This window comes from Dermacentor variabilis, chromosome 8 (assembly GCF_050947875.1).
Source record: "Dermacentor variabilis isolate Ectoservices chromosome 8, ASM5094787v1, whole genome shotgun sequence".
NCBI classification, from domain to species: Eukaryota; Metazoa; Arthropoda; class Arachnida; order Ixodida; family Ixodidae; genus Dermacentor; species Dermacentor variabilis.
The window spans coordinates 88,028,547-88,049,590 of NC_134575.1; the positions used below are offsets into that span (position 1 = coordinate 88,028,547).

At 47.1% G+C, this 21,044-nt stretch overlaps 1 protein-coding gene across 1 annotated transcript in view; it reads right to left on the reverse strand.

Annotated features, from left to right (window-relative positions):
• Positions 1-20,458, reverse strand: part of LOC142591474 (uncharacterized) — a 31,352-nt gene extending 10,894 nt beyond the window's left edge. Inside the window, exons 1-2 of the mRNA XM_075703802.1 lie at positions 20,172-20,458; positions 2,985-3,207 (exon numbers count right to left, since the gene is read on the reverse strand). Coding sequence (XP_075559917.1) covers positions 2,985-3,207; positions 20,172-20,418 — 470 coding nt within the window. The 5' untranslated portion in view covers positions 20,419-20,458. The remainder of the gene's footprint in view (positions 1-2,984; positions 3,208-20,171) is intronic.
• Between the last annotated feature and the right edge of the window lie 586 nt (positions 20,459-21,044).

Sequence of the window (21,044 nt, forward strand, 5' to 3'; positions counted from 1 at the left end):
CTGAGAACTGTGGATCAGCGAGAAGACAAACCCTCCTGGGCCAGATTGTGCAGGTTACAATACACGCTCTTAGTGACGCTAGCCCAGTTGCGTACGGCGCCGTGCTTTACATTCAGATACGAGACTTCAAGGGAGCCACAACAGTTCAGCTACTACTAGGCAAGTCGACAGTCGCACCTATACAAAAGATAACTGTGCCACAATTAGAACTGATCGGAGCCCTAGTTGCAGCTCGACTAGCTGCCACAGTGAAACATGCTCTAAATCTAGAGTACATTGAAACAGTTATTTGGACAGATTCTATGATCGTGATTCATTGGCTACGTGGTTCAGCGAAACGTCGGGAACAGTTCGTAGCAAACCGAGTTACAGAGGTACTCTCCCTAACTGATTTGAACATGCGGAGACATTGTCCGAGTGATCAAAATCCAGCCGATTTGCTGTCAAGAGGATCCACTGCAGAGCAACTCTTGGAAAGTTCAACTTGGTGGAAAGGACCAAACTTCCTCTACACTGAGACGACAATCGACGAGCCCTGCTACACCCGAGGATACAGTCGAAATGGAAGAAACTACCTGTACCGCAGCAGCAATTCAGGATACAGTCGGCCTAGAAGAGAAAATTACGTATTTGAAAGCAGCTGCTCGACCATTGTGCTTACAATTGTAAACATCAACGACTACAGCTCTTATAACCGACGGATGCTTATAACTGCGTGGACACAACGATTTGCTAGAAATTGCAGGTACACAAGCACCAGGAATAAGGGACGTTTAGACGCAACTGAAGTACAAAAGGCTGAAATTTATTGGATACGTCGAACAAAAGATAAAGTATTTGGACCGGATGTCAACAGAATTGACATTGTACTCCAGCGGTTCAGGCCATATCACAACGAATTAGGGCTTCTTCGCTTGGGAGGTCGTCTTCAGTTCAGGTAGCTCGCTTCATCATCAGGGGTCTTCAACTGCAGTTCTGATATCCTGGTCATGGCACCATATGTTGAAAACCAGGAAGTGGAGCCGAAGTGGTGAACGTCTTCTTTATTCGACGCTTGTAAAAAAAAAACTAAAAAATGCAGACGCGCACTCGGTTCCACGTTCGTTTCTAACTTCGGCTTCTTGACTTCTTTTTCGGAGCATAATATTTAACATAATTCATCGGGAAAGTGTCCATCCTTTAGAATGCAGTTGCAAATGTGTGCCAGTGGAGCTGAAATTGTTGACGCTACAGCGTTGATTGGATCAGTCTTAACCTCGTCGAGACCAGCTGCAGTTTTACTAATAATAGATGTATTATGCTAATTATTTCCAATTCGCTAGCGGGCACCAGGTATAAGTATCAAAACAATTTTTGTTTATATAGCTGCTTGGGTCAACTTTTGTCGTATTATTTCATTTCCTGCCGCAAGTTAGAAAATGCTCATCAAACTTGTTAAAAAGGTCTCGACCTGTAATGGCTTTGCCGGCAAATTTAATTTCATCACTGATAGATCGAATGGGCTTTGAATGACATATTTCATTATATATATTCCATAGCTTACTGGAAACATCAACGCCATCAAATTTATTACCGTAAAATTGTGTTTTGCTTTTCTAATTTCCTTGTTTAGTTTATTGCGATACCTTTTATATTCATCAAATTTATCGCTATCTTTCAGTCTCAAAAACTCTTGAAACAGCTTGTTCCTCTCTTGTATTTGTTTATAAATTGAAGGTGTCATCCATGGTTTCCTAGCCTTCTTTTTTTTCCATACAACTACTGAGAAAGCCTGGTGGTATAAGTCCAGTATCTTTTCGTAAAATCTTAAAAAAACAGACCGAAGGCCGGTTTTTGATCAGGACTTCGGACCAGTCTGCATCAAGCACGATCTTCTTGAAAACGTCTATTTTAGAATATCTATTCTTCTGAATTTATCATAATTTATCTTCCTTCCTGTTTTTCCTAAGATAGAAAAGACAGGCCAATGATCTCAAATATCGATAGATAGTGCCCCAGAGACTATATAATTTTCTACACTATTTGTATAACAAATATCTAGCATTGCCTCGTTGGCAACAGTTATTCGCGTAGCAAATTTTACGAGATTTTTGCAAAAATATCTAGACCTAAGATATGAAAACTTTTTTCTGCGGGGCTGTTTGACAATATTTAATATTTGTGTCACTAATGACTATAATGTGTTTCGTAAAAGTTGACAGATGTGCAAGAACATGATGAAGAGATTCAAAGAAGCGCGTGGCATTCCCCGTTGCAGGAACTGCATTGCCCGTCATTTTGCATCTGCGCATTCATCTGCATAAGCGCCTTTGCTGTCACTCCCGGACACTTTCCTACATGGAAACATGCCTCACACTCGGTGCACGCCAATGATTGCTGATTGTCTAAAAATGTTTGACACAAGTGTCACCAACATCATTACGCATCACCGAAACTTGTGAGCCCGCCATTTGAACATGTATACAAACGTCACTCTTGCGACGGCAGAGGCAGCACCAATGCTGTCTGAATGGTGTTTTACGCAGTAGTAAAGAAGAGTATACCAACCTGCGAATACGGAAAGTAACACTTTACGTTGGGTGAAGCGTTCGAGCAGCCTGCCGCTGCCGTCGCCGAGCTCAGTAGATACGCATGTCGAAGTCCCCGGTTACACTTTTACACTTCTTAAATCAAAATGTGGGCGGTAAATTCTTTACCTGAAGTGTTCATTAACGACACTTTCATAAATAGTCAAATATCCAATTTAATTTCTTGTGCAAATATATCCAGCCATTGAAAGCATTCTAGCACAAGAATTAGAATTGTACTAAAAATGGCTAATACTGAAAAAAAGTCTCTTAGCGATAAGAATAGATACTGCGAATACTCTTCTCCTGTTCGAAGTATTCGTTTAAAGTTAAGACATTTGCGTCTCGTCTTCGGCGTCCGTGTCTCGTGTTTGTTTCGCCCCATTGCTCTGTCGCACCTCAAGTCAGTGTACTTACAAGGCATATATTGAGACGCCAAACTGCGTCTGGTTTCCCATGGCCGCAAACCTCTTAAAATTCGCAAACTCTGCCGGGGTCGATAGATCCAGGTTCTCGAAGGGCGCCTTCAGGGAGCTGAAGAATATGAACTGGCAGACCCCGTCCGGTGGCACGGCCAGCCAGTGTTCGCCATCCACCGTGCAGATCACAGATTCGATTGTCGGTGCTCGTTCATCGAGGGCTGCGCACAGCGGTGCATGGCTCATGAAAAAATTATCACGCGCCGAACTCATACGTCTGACCTCGCTAGCCAGCACGCAGTGCCGTTGAACTCTCACGCCAGGAGCATCACCCAATGCTCCAGTAAAGTGACTCACGTTTAAAAAGAAACTCTTCCCGCCGTGACTAAGGAGGAATAATATATATATACATACATACATACACAGAAAAGCATCTGGACTACTGAATTTGTGTGTACAAACTGTAGGTTAGTGTAGGTGATCTTTTATTTATTGTTGGACAAAGTCGCTAAGTACCGGCCCAAAGCATTTATATTAGCGAAGTCACGAAGTAATAAAGAAAAGACTAGTTCACTACTTCTTTTATTACAGGTACGGTCCTCTACCCCCTTATTTTTCAGACTGCAGCAGAACCTCAGTAAACTGAAATCACCTGAATGGAATTGTCGCCTAAATGAGCCAGGTTTATGGTTCGCTGATTTTGCATTCTGGCTATGGCAAAAAAAAATTGTTTGTTGAACGTAATCACATTCTTTCCTACTCCGCACAAACAAACCCAAAATATATTGCCGCAAATGAATTGCGCAGACAATGTCAGTGGCATCGCGAAAGATGTGTATGATTGCGCTTTTCCATTTCGGATTTTCTTGCGAATTGTCTACGTTTTTTATTGCCAAGGTGGGGGCTTTGACAGACTTTACATCGGTCGCGCGTTGCTGTGGTTTCTTCGTGTTCGTAGTGTGGAGGAGCTAAGAGTTTGCTTAGCGTTAGCAACGGTAGCAAATGAACGCCCGCGCAATGAGATCACACTGGAGACGAAGACCAACGTTATTGATGGCTTCGAGAGAGGTTTGTTTATTAAAATGGCAACATTTTCTCACTACATAACGCCTGCTTTGGTTTTGTAACTAGGTTTTCTACTACTATAACTAGGCAGTGGCTTCGTGATGAAAATGTAGTACAGATCCCCTAAACCTACAGTTTTTTGTGGACAATGAAGTACCTGCCTCTTTCATAAGAGCATTTTGTGCACCCTTGAGCTCCATCTTTCGGTAATTCTCAATCCAGATTTAAGGAACTCATTCAGCCGGTCCCTTGAGCTGCCGACCAGCGAGAGTTCACTCTGAGCGCTTACGTCCAGCAGTTGCGAGTGGTTGACATAAATCCGAAAATAAAAGGCAAGTCCAATTTTCTAGAGCAATACCACAAATAGGCATTCTAGTTTCGTGCGTACATACGGCTAACAAATAAACTTGTCTGTATGCTTTGCAAGTAGCTGCAAGTGAAACTAAATTTGGTTCCAAAAGCAGGTAGCATGGCTACACTTGCACCTGGGTAATTTGCAGACCGTTCACGTTAATAGAACATGTGTATACATGTCACAAATGCTCCAAAAATGCGAAGCCCGTTAATGCGAACGAGAACTTAATAAATTCAGCAAATATTTTGCAGTTTCCGAAACTCACGCAGCTTATTTTACGTTATATTTGAGGCCTTTAGCCCCAGAGTGAAACTTGATGAAATTGCAAGTAGTTAACAGGCTCTCTCTAAATGCGCTTAACTTGTTGCGACCTCATATGTGCTTTTTTTATTACAATAAGTAGGCTGCTATGTATTAAACCAAGAAAGACATCTAAATATGGAACACGCTTAAGGATCCTTTGTAACTGTGCAATGCGATACCGTTAAAGTATCCCTGACTGCTTTTAACACTTCCCGGCAGCTCCAGCTTGTGTAACCGTAATGTTTACCGGGAAACGCTTGTGGCGAACGCTTTGCACAAAGGAGAGCTTTTTGGTAGCAACACGACCTCTTGCGTTGGCCGATCCCGGAGGTTGTGCACAGCCACGCCAATTAACTACATACTTCGCAGGTTACTGTTGTAGTTTCGCACTTTCAATAAATACTTCTGAAAAAATTTTACACAAAAGGCATGCGCTGTCGGTGCTTTCTTCCATTGCATATGTTTGTGGCCCATCATGCCCACGATACTGAAAAATAACTTCGTCAAGAATGGACGAAAAGATATAGGCAACTTTAGGGGCAGAGTGGCGTGGCAATATAAGCTGCACGTACTTCATGCGAATAAGAAGTTATGGCATACACATATATTAAATATGTACGGCAGTTTAACTCACGCAAACCACCGACACCGACACCGGATTTTATGCGTAACTGGGCCTTTAGCGCTATCGCGCCAGAAGTGTACGCGACAAACACCACAACGTCCCGTCCTCTCTGAAAGTCGTTTTTTGTTTCGTGCAGAACAGCATGTTTGTCCACAGTGCCGTATAGCAATTCACCGTCGTTTAATTTTTACAAGAAGTGCTTCTTTAATGTAAAAAAAAATGAAACTTGTTTGTGGTGTTGGAGTCGTATAAGAAAATCTCTAGATGTAAACAATGCTTACGATAAATTTATTGCAATTTTCAAGCGATTATATCATTCGAACTTTCCGCTAAAAGAGCGCAGATTAAATGCGGGAACCATGGATAACGCCTGAGATGCGTCATCAAATGAAATCAACACATAAACCTTAATAACATTCCTACCTACTCGTTTACCGGAGGACTGGCTGGCCATCAAGTGTTATCGAAACAAACTTATAAAACGCTTGCGATCCGCAAGAACTCATTATCAATCCGCATATCTTGAAGTTTCTGTTAATCGTTCTGACGTACTGTGGTCGACATTATATCCACTCATTAGTCGCGGCCACTTTACCGCCCCTTTTCAAAACTAGAAGTAAACGGTAGAGATAGGGATGGATCACATTTGGCTAACGCATTTAGTAATTTTTTCACTGACATGATAAAGACCGGGACCCCGGCTGATGCGTGCGAATGCGTAAGTGTTCACAACGCTCAATCATTGTAGTTGCGTCCTGTCACGGACCACGAAGTCTTATCAACAATAAAAATTATAAATAATATTGCTAGTTGTAATATACACCGAATTCAAGTACGTCCTATCAGACGTGTCTGATGTTATCTCGCCGCCTTTAGCAGATATCTTTAACATCTGTTTAACTAACTCAGTCTTCCCTTAAATATGCAAATAGCAAAAGTAACCGTGCTTTATAAAAAAGGTGACCGAAATAACTTTGGCAATTGCGGGCCGGTGTCTATCTTGCCTGTGTTCTCAAAGGCCTTCGAAAAAAATTACGCACACTCGATTTTCAAGTTTCATTGATAAATATAATTTATTTACAGCTAATCAATGTGGTTTTCGGAAAAATAAATCAGTTCAACTGGCGCTGCTGTTGCAAAAAGAGTATATTCTTAAACAATTTGAAAATAAGGCGCTCGTTCTTGGTACTTTCGTTGATTTTCCAATGGCATTTGATTTATAAACCATAAAATACTGTTAAACAAATTACATTGCTATGGTATTCGTGGACAAGCCTTAACGCTTACTGACTGTTATTCATCCAACAGGCAGCAGGTCGTTCCGATAAGCGACTCAATTTCAGGAGTGAAACCTTGTCTGTGTGTAGTGCCACAGGCAGTATTCTAGGCCCACTATTATTTAATATCTATCTTAATGACATTCTAAATATTATTTGCGAGGCCAAATACATAACATATGCTGATGATACCAGCATGCTTTTTAAGGGCATCATATTAACGAACCTATAAGTACTTGTAATCACACAATGAAAACGCTGGTGTGATGGCCAGGAGCAAATGCTATGCGTATTAACGAAAATAAAACAGAAGCTGTTATATTTTGACCAAAAAATTAAATTGTTCCACCTCAGCAAGACATAGTACAGAGTACTCACACTATTGAAATAGCTGACCATTTTAAATGTCTGGACATATTTTTTCTGCGAATATGAGCTGGGATTACTACGTAAGATGTGTCCTGCAAAAATTAGCTCAAGTGACAGGTGTAATTGGTCGGCTTCGATACTTACTTCCAAAAGGAATAAAGCTTCTGCTCAATCACTCGCTCATTCGCTCTCGTTTAAATTATTGTCAACTAGTATGGGGTACAACGACGGTCACTAACCTAAATCAAGTATACTTGGTTCAGAAAAAAATGCATTAGGCATATTCTCAAGGCGCTCTTGCGGCATGTACTAATGATTTATTCTGCTGTTGAGGAATAGTTGAAGTACGCCTGACATACAATTATATCTTAAGCAGAAAATTCAAATTAGAAACTCGTAAGAACATAACTAATTTGCGCGTTCTGGCCAAATTAGGAATTCGGCATTTAAATTATCCCACGCATCATGGAAAAAAATTAGGAAATAGACACAGTACTATTAAACTACGGAAAAGAGCGCTTGTCTTACACCCTTCCCTCCCTTCTGAATCACTAAGATCTTAACAATTTTGACTTATTTGATTGTTCATATCAGGATATCCGTAAGTAATATACCGTGATGTATAGCTCTGAGATTTCTACAACATAACACTTGTTTTACTGCAAACCATGTCTAATTTATCAAATACACAACCGTATCGAATTGTTTCATCTGGTTGTATGTAACTGTTTGTAACAAGTTGATTTCTGTATTGTTATTTTCTTTACATTCAGTGCACTTATTCTGGATATTTTTAATTTGATAGCATTTGATATATTCATTTTTTTCTAAGAAACTGTTGTGTATTTATTTTTTGACTACTGTAAAAGCTGTTCTAACTTTTCTGTATTAATTTTACATTTTCATTACTTAGTGTGTGCCCTATAGTACTACACTCTCTGTTGTTTCAATTTTTGAATTATTTTACTGTAGTGCTCTTACCGCTCACAAATTTTTCTATGGGGCTGTGACCTAGTCAAGCTGTTCTGACTAACAGCTTGTTATGAGTCTTTCTTTGTGTATCATTGACAGAATGAAAACAAAGATTGATTAATAGCACAAAAATTATCGTTGATCTGGATTACTGGACATTCCACTGGAACTTGTACAAGAGGCAAACGTTCAGAATTACGTATCTACTTAGTGTTCCTAATCAAAATTTTGGCGTGTAAATTTAGGGCGCAAATTAAAGTCAGTAAGTTCTCGGGACATATACATTTGGAAGAAATCTTAAATATAGCTCCAAAATTCTGATGACCGCTTTTTGTGATGATAAGCGGACGGGTAAAAAATACTTTTAGATCCAGTTACTCGCATTGTAGTGGATAAATAACCGAATAAGTGGAACTCGAATGTATTTTGTCGCACAGTTATTGAATGAATACCATGACACTGGTTTTATCCTCAGTGTTCGTTCCAAGTGGATATGTTTTGCGAATTGCAAATTTCTATAAAGGCCTTAAATACATTGTCACATCGTAGTGACGGCCGACGACACAGCAACAAAGCTGAATGGCGAAACTAAATTTATTGGGCGAACCTGTGCCCACAAAAACCAGGTTACACTCAAAGCTCAACGAAAGCGACGAACACAGTAAGCGATCGTCGAAAATCTGATCAGTGGGTCAAGCGTGTCGGCTTTTATAAATCAGTCGTTGAATGTTCTAGAGTAATCGCTGGGACCCGCGTGTCTTCTAGCGCATCGAGCGTATGGCGATGATGGCGTGACGATAACGGTATCACGAAGTGGGTATGACAACGTAGCGTGATCATCTCGTCATTACAAAAACGATAAGGTGACGACTGTAGATGACATCGACGTGAAGACGAAGTTACCAAGAGTCAGATGATGAAGTGAGGACGATGATGAAGGAACAACCATGGCTGCATCACTGACACTACGAACATAAAGCACAGCGACGATGGCACGACGACAGTATGACATATTGTGACGACGATGGCATGACGCACAACGAATTATGAAGGTGGAATAACGGCGATGAATCGTGATTCCACTAAGAAGTCTAATAATTTAGCCACTAGCTAATCACTAGTGGCTCACGCCATTAGGGAACTTGGTCCATTTGACCGGAGTAAAATGCGTCCTGACGAGAGCATCACGGCAGTTACACGACCAAGCTAGAGTAGCAATGACTTATTGACCTCAATAATATCGCCATGATGGTTGACAAGGAATTCATGACCACTGTAAGACGACAATGGTGTGACGACGATACGTCAAAACGCTGGCATGATGGCAGCCAGAAGCTGAGATGGCGACGATGGAAGGACTACGACGGAGTCGTGAACATGAGCGTAAACAAAACTGGGAAACTACTTGGGTCACTGAGTCGGCGTAAGAGGCTGGATAGATGAATTCATAGACAAGCAGAAAATGCCTGAAGTAGACAAAGAACGCGAATTTCATCACCTATATACCCTGTGCATTTCTTGGTTTCTTTGTTGGTTTCAGTTTCCCACTCTCCCCGCCCCCCCCATATATATATATATATATATATATATATATATATATATATATAGAGAGAGAGAGAGAGAGAGAGAGAGAAAGAGAGAGAGGGAACCAAGGGTGCCCCAATTTTATTACTCACATTTAAGAAACCAAAAAAACGAACACACCAAGGACAACACAGGTGATACTACGTGTACTAAATGAATTATAGAAATGATAAATTCATCGAAATGAAAGTGTATGAGAAAGGAACTGCCCATCGGCGGGATACGAACTCGCGCCTTTGCATTCCGCGTGCCATGCTATTTCCCCTTGAACTACAGCGGCGACGTTCTCCAATCAACTTTCAGGGGTATTTATGTTTTACTGCTAGAATGTTAGCCAGCGCCAACACTCACAAACCTTGGCAGCCGATGGGTAACGCCCTTTCTGGCGCAGGCGTCGCGAGTACATGATATACTTGGGGGATAGCAACAGGTAAGTAAACCCACACATGCTACCTGAAGGCATCAATGTTGCTGGATTCGAGGCCCTCAATTACTATGTTCCATTGAGCGTTGATTATTGGGACGATACAATTGACGTATGAATAATAACAGTCAGGCCCCTCGCTTCTCTTTCATCTCGTTCAATATATTATGAGGGTCTCGAATAAGCAGTGAAGCAGCAGCTTTGCTGCTTTCTTCACCGTCAATACTAAGTGACATCTAGCGGAGGTGCATTGCGTTCATGCACCGGACGCCCCCAACAAGCTGTCATCCACGCCTCTGAAGACAATACCAACGTCGCGAAGGACCACCGAGGTAACCGCAGGCTGCAAAGGCTAAACCCGAAGCACGGACTATTGCTTATTATGACTAGGAAGATGGTGGCGGAATCAGCGTCCGCCATCGCTCAACAATACAGAGAGCCACATACCTTTCATCGAGCTTCGTTGTGCGGTCCGGAAACCTGGCTGAAGACTATCAAAGAATCTCACCCTTCAACTGGACCTCTGAGGATAAGCTACGCCACGTGTACTTCTTCTTGAAGATGCCGCGAGGACATTGCTTTAGGAATGGAGTATACACCCTTACAACGTAAGACCTGTTCCGCAGTAGCTTCCCTAGGACATTCGGGGGCATCGTTCGGAAAGAAAGGACCGAAGCTCTATTGGAAGCCTAAGTGAAGCTACCTAACGGCACCATTGCAATCTTTACGAAAGAAATGAGTCGTCTATTACACCACGCCAATCCGGAAATATCGGAGCAGAAGAAAGTCCACCTACGCATGCGTGATGTAAAGCAAGAACTTTTCGCCGTATTGATACGAAGCCGACCGAAGCCCATCGGGGAATTTCTTTGCCAGGCCACCAGCGTCAAGAAAACACTGGAAATCCAGAACCGACAGTTCGTCCGCCACACGAACTCAAGAAGCTACGTCGGAATTCAATCACTGGGCACCGCGTCACTATCAGAGTGGTCGTGCGGGAAGAGCTTAAGAAGTTGTTCCCTTCATCGAAGCCCCAAGTGGCTTCGAATGCCGACGTGGCAGGCGAGGACATACAACGGTCACTCGGAGTCCCTCAATCGTCGCAGCATCAGCTAGAAGCGATGACGTACGCCGCCGTAGACGGCCACCCTGCTTCCTCTCCGAGGCCGCTCCAAGGCCAAGTAACATCGCAGTTCTGCCGTCCGCCAATGCTGCCGCCTGCATGCTAACTTGTCACCGCGCCGCGCCGGCCAAGAAGACTTACATTTGGCGCGCCCCTGACCCCTGTTCGATGTTACCACTGTGGACAAGCGGACCACGTATACCATCGATGCCCACACTGCGACAGGGGTCTACGAGGGTTCGCCTTCAGAGCGCCACTTCCACAGCTTGCCGAGCGGCCACGTGACGTCGCCGACTACATTGCCGGAACGCAGTGGAAACCCCGATGACCTTCGCGTTCGCAATCTCCAGGACGGTACTTGTCGCCACAGCACCGACCATATACTTGTCCAGCCCGAGACCAGACCGTGAGCCACTATCCGAAAAACAAAAAGCACCAACCGATGGAGGTGCGGTTGCTGTACGTCGAAATGAAGAAGATCCGCTGCCACCGACGATGAGGCTTCGAAATCTATTTCGACGACGCAGCAACGACACGCCTTCATCCAGAGAAAGCCTGGAACCCAAGGATACGCCGACAAAAGACGACCTGACCAGCCTCGGGTCAACGCGACGGAGCCGTGATCTGACGCCAAGACCTAACCGCAAAGGAAGACAAAGAATCTCGACGTGCTTCTCGACGGCCACGAAGTCAGTGCGCTTGTAGACACTGGAGCCGACTACTACGTCATCAGGGGATTATTCGCCGCCAAGGTGGAAGTCAGTCCTACATGGCATCGTCCTCAAATTCGGACAGCTGTACCATACCTCTTCACGCTGACTGAAATCGCACGGGAAGAATTACAGTCATGTACTTCCTCAACCAACACGGCGCAATCATCCACCTGAGGTCGAAGTCGATAACGCCGTCCACAGGCCAAGCGATACCGACAGAGAGGGCTTCCACTGAGCGTGCCTTAAGTACACTTGAGCACCAAGTCAGCATCCCAACTCACTCCACCATCGTCTTTTTGGTCGGCAGCGAAACACCTGCAGATGTAGAAGGCGTCGCCGAGGACGACCAGCTTCTGCTGCTCCACCGTGAAATTTGCGTCGCAAGAGAGATCGCTCGACTGCACGGATTAAAAGCGAAAGTGATGCTGACAAATTTCAGCGACGATTTAAAGCGCATCAACGAGAGCATGACGATGTCATACATCTAGGAAATTTTGGAAACCAGCAATGCGTTCATCCTCTCGGATTCTGCTACGCCTACCCCGACGACAATAGTTCCTGAACCAGACACCGATATAAATCCAAGTCTCTCTCTGACTAAGCAGCAAATGCTCAGAAATCTTCCTCGACGATACTAAGACTGATTTTCGACGGCATCGAGGATTCTACAAACACCACTTGCAAAGCATCGCAAAATATCTGAAGAGTGCGCTCGACAACTCCGCAAGAGCCCTTACCAAGTTTAAACGTTGGAATGTGAAGCCGTAAGGCAACAAGTCGAAGAAATACTGTGCGACGACCTCATCCAGTTATGGAAAAGCCCGATCAGGCTGTTGAAAGTCGTCAGCTGCTTTCACGCGTTGTGTTGGCTAGCGAAGTGAAAGGACTGGTCAGGACGCCTGGCATGGTGGAGCCTCAGGCTACTAGAATATATCATTTTAACCTGCAAGTCCGGACGAAAGCACTCTGATGACGTCCGCGTGTCTCGCACTCGCGTGGACCCACCACCCCAAGATGACCAAGTCGAGGACGCATGTTTAGATACAAAAGAGCCGGTGAGTTTGCCGAGCAGCAGCGAGCGGACTCTGAGCTCTGAAACCTTGCCGAGTACTTGTGCAAAGCAAATCCGACTTTATCCTGAGGGTATTTATGTGCGGATTGTCATCATGTTTTTTTTAACAACGTCCTGCTAAAGAACAACTATTCGCCAGCCCACGCAAACTACCATCTCGGTCTTCCCGCAGCCCTACGGTTAGATGTCCTGCACGCTTTCCACACTAACACAGCTGGGCACCTCAGGTTTTCCCGAAAGCTCGCAAGAACATAAGACAAGCACTTTTGGCCGTGTATGACTGCCGAGGTCGCTTGTTATGTGAAGTGATGTCGTGACTGCCAGCGACATAAGACACAACCAACAAGGCCGATGAAATTTCTACAGCCGATCGAGCCTCCTTCAAATCATTTTAGCAGATAGGGATGGATTTGTTGGGGCCCTTTCCGACGTCAACATCTGGAAAGAAGTGGATTGTGGTGGCGGCCAACTACCTTACCCTCTAAGCCAAAACAAAAGCTCTGCATAAAGGTAATGCAGCCGAAGTGGCGAAATTCTTCCTTGAGAACGTCCTGCTGCAACATGGTGCTCGAGAAACTCTCATCATTGACAGAGGAACGACCTGCACTGCAGAGTTGACCCAAACCATTTTTCAATTCAACCAGACAAACCACAGGAGAACAACTGCCTACAACCCCTAGATGAACGATCTTATGGGGCGGATGAACAAGACCCTCACCGGCATTCTTCTGATGTACGTGGACGTCCAGCACAAGACGTGGGATGCAGTCCTGCCGTACGTAACTGTCCCTTACAACGCGGGGGTGCAACATACAACACATGTCATGCTGCGCAAGATGGTTTACGGCAGAAACCGCACAGCTCGACGCCATGCTGCTGGGCATCCCTGACAAACGTAATATCGATGTCGCCGCGTGTGACCGCGCCAAAGAAGCCCGGCAGCTTGCCCGCCTGCACATGAAAAACCAGAATGCCGACAGCCCGCACTACAATCCTCGACGACGCGACGTGTAATACAAGCCCGGCGACCGTGCTTCGGTTTGGACTGCGATTCGATGAGGAGGACGTAGCGAGAAGCCGTTACGAGGCTAGTCCGTGCTTTGCAAGATAACCCGACGTATCGGCGCGCTTGACTATGAGCTCATGCTATGCCGCATTTCGCCATCACAGCGGCGCCGAGCATGACCTGAAATCGTCAAAGTGGAGCGTCTTCAGCCTTCCTACGCCCGCTGATGAATTTGGAGACTTACTTCTTTTCTTATTTTCTTGTTTTTTTAAATTAAAAACATGCCCTTAGGCATAATACAAGAAATGTTAAAAATACACGAACAGATTCGACTCGTGCAAACAATCTAGGAGTGAACGATGATGTGGTCCATGAATCCAACTTTCAAGGTCGGGTGGGCGGCCAGGCCGAAGGCCTGTTGCCCGGAGGTGGCGGAGACGGCTTAGATGAAGTCCTGGGCACGTCCATAATACGTGTGTCACTGTCAGATTTTGGATTTCTGCGTTGCAAAATGGGCACGATGAGCTGTAAGGACCATGGTACTGTTGTGGCCAGAGAGCGGTCACAGACGGGGTGAGCACGACCCCGTCACGTAGCCTCTTTAACGTAACCTCCTCTCGGCGGGTTAACCCACCAGGGAGGTCTAACCCACACGGAGGTATGAGAGCTCGTGTGGTACGTCGGAGGTTTTCCTTTTCCCGGATCAGTCGTCCACAGGCGTCTTCAGGAAAATGTGGAAGTGGGTATGTTGTAATCTGTGGGTGGGTTGCCATATCTGCTTCAAGGAGACCCGGCAGGGCTGCTCGAAGCACCCACTTGACGCGTATGAGGATATTCGTAGCGGCAGCAAGATGGTAAATGCTGTCTGAGAATAGAGTGGACCGAGATACCTTATGTATGTCGTGGATGGCTTGAGTAGGGTCTGTGCGAATGATGAATTGAGAGTATCGAGCATCTTGAACAGTAGGTAGCAACGCAGCCGAGCCGTCTCGTATGGCAGCAAGCTCGGCAAGGTAGGCCGGTGGTGCAGGATCGGCAACACACGAGCACGTCTGGCCTGCCTCTGGTATCAATGGACACACGAGAGCTGTGCGAATCATGGTGCCATTAACACTGGCATCAGTGTATGCGAAAAGAGTGGCATCGTCTTGATTGTCATCGGCGCGATGAAGGCGGGAAACATGGGCATTCGCCTGACGAGGAACTGGGCTATACAGACGACCAAGAGGCTTATTGTCACTTAATTATACCCTTTTCCACGCAGCTACATCGGGTCTCGTAGATGCTGAATTGTTTATTTGGTGTCCCATGTACTGGGCCAGTGAAGCAGCCGAGCAGAAATACGATGGCTTTAGGGCGCACACGCATCGACGTTGGTGTACGAGCTCGTCAATAGTGTTGAGTTGGGACTCGGCCTGTAGGGTTGGCAATGGAGTGAGACGTGGTAGTCCCGTTATGGCCCGCATGGCTTCGTTATTAAAGGCATCAAGGCGAGCCCATTGTGCCTGCGTGAGATGGTGAAACGGGGCTCTGTAGAGGAGTCGTGGTTGCAATACAAAACGGACAAGAAGGCGAGCCATGTTGGTGCTCGCTCTGCCAGATTTCTTCGTAATCCGACGTATCAACTGTACCGTTTCTGCGGCATGTTCCTTTGCATTCTTGACCCATGGTCCCGCAGATCCGGAGGAATCCATTTCAAGGCCGAGTACACGAAGAGTTGAAGCCTCGTGTAATTGTTGCTGATCCAGAGTTAACTGAAGAGGCCGGAGTGCCAGAGGACGGCGCCCATTCTTGTTCGCTACTGACATGTACATCACCTTGTCCTTGGAAATATCAAGCCCTATCTGAGCACACCAGTTGCGCGTCATGTTTAGGGCCTCTTGGAGCAGTTGTTCTTGGTGGCAGATTTCAGGATCAACTGGCCAGACAGTGACGTCATCTGCGTACATTATGTACTGTGCGTTATGTATCGTGGCTAGCTTCCAAGCTAGTGGAAGGATAGCGATATTGGAGAGGACTGGTGCGAACACAGATCCTTGTCGGACACCCCGATGTGCAACGAGCTGACCTGCTGCTTGGCCAGCCAGGCGAATGGAGAAGGTGCGAGCGCACAGGAAGGCTTCGACGAGTGTGCAGACACGGCTAGGGAACTGAAGCCAATCGAGAATTCCGACAATTGCTTCGTGACTCACATGGTCGTACGTTTTACGAATATCCATTGCCAGAATCGTGCGAATTATTTGGGAGGGGCCTCCGATGAGCACCATAGAAGATAGGTACGCAAGGCCATCCTCTGCTCCTAGATGAGCACGGAACCCGATTTGCCCAGGATGATACCATGAGTACCGCTCGAGCCACCATGTAATGCGTGTCGCGAGCATACGCTCCATCAGCTTGCCTAACGTTGAGGTTAGTGCTATTGGGCGCATATGGGTGCTATTATCTTGGGGCTTTCCGGGTCTGGGAATAGGCACCATTTCTGCATGCCACCAAGAATCGCGAATGACTCCTGTAGCGCAAGCTTCGCTAAAGGCCCCCAACAGCACTTCGAGAACCTTGCCTTCCGTGTTTTTATAAAGTTCTACGGTAGGCCATCAGGTCCGGGTGCCTTGCATGGCTTCGACAGGTCTATTGTCGCTAAAAATTCCGCCATAGTGAAGACAGCTTGTGTACCCTCGATGTCGCAGAACGTAGGCGGCGTGCGTGCGTCCGCGGGAAGGCAGTTTTGAACAACGAAGGGAGGCGGTGCTTTGTCCAAAGCAGAAAACAGGTGTAGGCGACAGTTTCTGCGAATATTGCTGATGTCTGGCTCGATGCTAACAGGGCGCAGGCTGCGGGCTCTGGAGGGCGCCGACCACGTTACATTACTCGGTAGGTGCACCACATGGAGGCATTGGACGACGGAGGTCCGAGAGAAGAGCACCAGTCTATCCAGCGGCCACGTTATAAGCGGTGTTCATGGCGCCGAGCTTCTGCAGTAAAGCGTTGGGCCTCTAAGCGAAGGGTATTTGATGCAGGGTCACGTTCTGATGCAAGTTCTGCTTGGCGGCGCGACGTCCAGGGACGCAGAAGTTGCAAATCAGGAGCGGTTCGCGATTCGCTCATTGAGGCAACCCACGACGTACGTGTCGCCTCAATTAATGCCGCCTTAAGACGATGGGACGGGTCCAGTATGAAGTTGGATACATTGCTTTCTGATACCGCCCTGTATCGATCCCAGTCCGCCACTCGACATAGTCGGCGGAGGTGGCCTGTTCCGCTGGAAGATAAGCCAAGGTGCATAGGATGATGGTCGCTACCCCAGCAGTCGGGTTCACATGACCACGAGACGGTCGTCCTTCCTAGCCACCAAGATAAGTCCGGTGAGAGTGGCGGCGCGCGAGGGTGGTCACGCCGACGAGTATGCACTGACACATTATAAAGCAGGGTGAATTGGGCATCCATAAATGTGTCCAGCACACATGTACCACGCGCACTGGAAATGGCGTATCCCCGTGTGATGTGGGGCGCGTTAAAATCTCCCGCGACCATAACGGAGCAACCAGGATGTTTCTGTCGTCGGTGCGCCCGCCAGCCGAGACACAACCGAGCCGCAGGACCGCTGTAGGGGCGAGCATAGTACGAAACGATGATATCGTCCGTGCATTGGAGACGAACCAATACGGCCACGACTTCTTGCCATAGAGTACACCACTGCGAAAGATCAACTCGAGTCTGGTGAAGAGTGCATCTTAGATACGGTGCAGCCTCTCCTGGATGGGCATCGGGCGTAGCACTCCTAAGATCCAACATTGAAGGCTATGAGTATGCCAGAAATCCTGGCATGGGTGGCAGGCTGTTGGATTCTTGAAGCAGTAGAGCCCAAACACGCAGCTTCCCATATCTGAGACGCTGACGCAGCTCTCCAACCTTCCCCGTTAGCCGCGACAGTTCCACTGTAAGATGCCTTCTGACACACTTGAAGACGTAGCAGCCATCATAGATTAAGATTGGCCAGTAGAACCGAGGTGAGATGCTGGAGCTGTTGCGCAACGAAGCGCAAGAGTTCTTGGGGTGAAAGTGGTTTCGACACAAATGCCGGGTTAGCCATATGAGGACTAGACGTCGACGGCGAATGCGACGGCCGCGCTCCATCATGAGGATGCCGGAGCATTGTACGGCGTTGCTTGAGATGTTGAATTTCCTTTTCAAGGCTGGCCAGGCGAGCGTGGATCTCGAACTCTTCGTCTGCCAAAGAAAGCGGCGTTTCATCTATAGAATGTGACGCCCGTTGCGGCCGTGAAGTGGACGACCTAACAGCTGCGCTATAGGAACGAGTGGCAGCACCACTTGTCGCTGTACTTGCTATTGACACCTGGCTAGCATCCTCTTCCAGCGAGGCCAGAACGGCGTAACGGTTGTACACAGGGACTTGTTTCATTGATGGATCTCGAGGGGTCCTTGCTGGCTGTCGAGAATGGCGTTGTCGAACCTTCTTAGTGGCCTTCAACTTCACAGGACACGTCGTGGAAGTGATGTCATGATCGTTTATTTGGCATAGGAAGCATCTAAACGATGCGGACGTTTCAGGCTCCATGGTGTCGTCCTTGGGTGGGTAGGGGCCGGATGATTTCATGTGCCCCTGTCTAAAGCAAGAGTAGCAGTACACAACGGAAGGCTTGAATGGACGCGGGCTCAGTACGCAACCGTAATAGAGGATACGTTCAGGTGGGGAATTAGGACCTGAAAGCGTGATTAGGCGCGTACGATCGCTGCCTAGGTAGCGAGCAGCCACGACCTTGTGTGTGGGACACGATAGTTCCTGTAGCAGCCTCTCGGGTTCTTGGTCAAGGTCAACGCCATTAACCACGTAGCGTCTTAAATCGGTACCACTGGCGAAGTACGCCTGGACTGGAAGGACACATTCTTCCGAGACTTGTATTTGTTGCAGTTCTTCGAGTTTATAATGTAGTGCCATAACAGACACCCATACTGAGACCGTATTAGTGGGTTTGTGTAGAGCAAAACCTTGAAATCGGGAAGTCTCGAGGCAGCGATCCAGGGCCGCTTGAATGATACGGTTGCGCAGAGTGGACCTGTCATCTCCAGCACGAGGCTTGATAACCACGTTGTACCACGATGTCGTTGGCGACTCCGGAGACGTGCGTGTCGGTCGTGCGGGCAGGCCTTGTGATGAGCGAGGTCTTTTCGGGGCTACTGGAGCTACATTTTCATTCGATTGAAGGCCAGTAGCTTCCTTCGTTTTCTTGGCCGAGGTGTGCGCCACGACTGCAGCGTTGTTCTGCTCCATGTTAGTGGTATCCATGCTCAGGGTACCGCCTACGCACGTTGCACTTGTCCCCACGAAGAAGACACTGCTGACTTGGATAGCAGTTGCATCAGTAATGTTCCGATCTTTCGCCGCAGCGGACAGCAGCTTGGATGCTCCGCGCCGACGCGGCGAGTGCCGTGGAGGCACTCGCACTCGCAAAGCCGCGCAAGAACTCGAGTTGGACGACGCAGCAGGAGGGTGTAGATGACGACGGACCTTGTAGATAGGCGCCAGTAGTAATTACGAACCGCCAAAGTGGTCTATAAACAACAGAGTCCCAGTAGCGAAAAAAAAAAACCAGCAAACGGGGCGAAAATACGGAGCTACGGAAAAACACGTCCGAGTGGAACGAGCGCTCTCGTGTTTTTTTTTTATTACGTGCAGTTTTGTTTGGGCTTTCGTGTTTGTATTAATTTTTAAGAGGGGGGTATTGACACGTGTACTTGTTTGTCGGGCGAGATCATTCACCATCTAACAAATGTTATCGCTCAGCGCTTGGACGCGCCTGCAGGTATAAGAAGTTTCTCGAATGACATAGATGGTTCTGTCCATTGCCTTTTGCCACCGAACCTTATGTAACCTGAGTGCATGTCTGCGTGACGCTAACTGCGGGGTAATTTGTGAAAGACACGCGGGCAGCAGCGATTACTCTTCACTTCGATGACTCATGTAAAAAATCCGACGCGCTTGACCAGCCTGACCAGCTGACCAGCTAGCTCATCAGCTATCGTTTTTCTTTGAGTGTAGCCTGTTTTTGAGGGCACAGGATCGCCTAATACAATGCAAGTTTCGTCATGCATAGTTTTGCGGCTTTCATCACTGTCGCTACTACGTGGCCATATATATCTACCTATATATATATATATATATATATATATATATATATATATATATATATATATATATATATATATATATATATATATATATATATATATATATATATATATATATATAGCACGAACAGACGGCACTATGGTACGTACGCGGCAACGTTGTAGTTGTTGGCGTTGGCGTCGGTGGCGGCAGCGGTGGAGTTGTGGTAATTGTCGGTTTCCTGGTTTGTGGCGTTGGTGCTGTTGTGGTGGCCGTTTGCGTCGATGGTGGTGATGGTGGCGGTCGGGTAACCTTCGCTTTCGTGGTTTGTGGCGTTGGTGCTTTTCGGGTGGCCTTCGGTGTCGATGCTTTCTGTGGTGGCGGTGGGGCAATCTTCGGTTTCGTGGCTTGCGACATTGGTGCTCCTTGGGTGACTTTTGGTGTCGATGGTGGTGGTGGGGCAATCTTCGGTTTTGTGGTCTGAGGCGTTGGCGCTGCTCGTGTGGCCTTTGGCGTCGATGGTTTCAGTGGCGGCGGTGGGGCAACCTTCAGTTTCGTGGTTTGCGGCGTTGGTGTGCCTCGGGTGGCCTTCGGCGTCGATGGTTTCAGTGGCCGTGGGGTAGTCTTAGGTTTCGTGGTTTGCGGCGTAGGCGCTCGTCGGGTGGCCTTTGGCGTCAATGGTTGCAGTGGTGGCGGTGGGGCAATCTTTGTTTTCGTGGTTTGCGGCGTAGGCGCTCGTCGGGTGGCCTTTGGCGTCGATGGTTTCAGTGGTGGCTGTGGGGTAACCTTCGGTTTCGTGGTTTGCGGCGTAGGCGCTCGTCGGGTGGCCTTTGGCGTCGATGGTTTCAGTGGTGGTGGGGTAGTCTTCGGTTTCGTGGTTTGCGGCGTAGGCGCTCGTCGGGTGGCCTTTGGCGTCGATGGTTTCTGTGGTGTCGGTGGGGCAATCTTCGGTTTCGTTGTCTGCGGCGTAGGCGCTCGTCGGGTGGCCTTTGGCGTCGATGGTTTCAGTGGTGTCGGTGGGGCAATCTTCGGTTTCGTGGTCT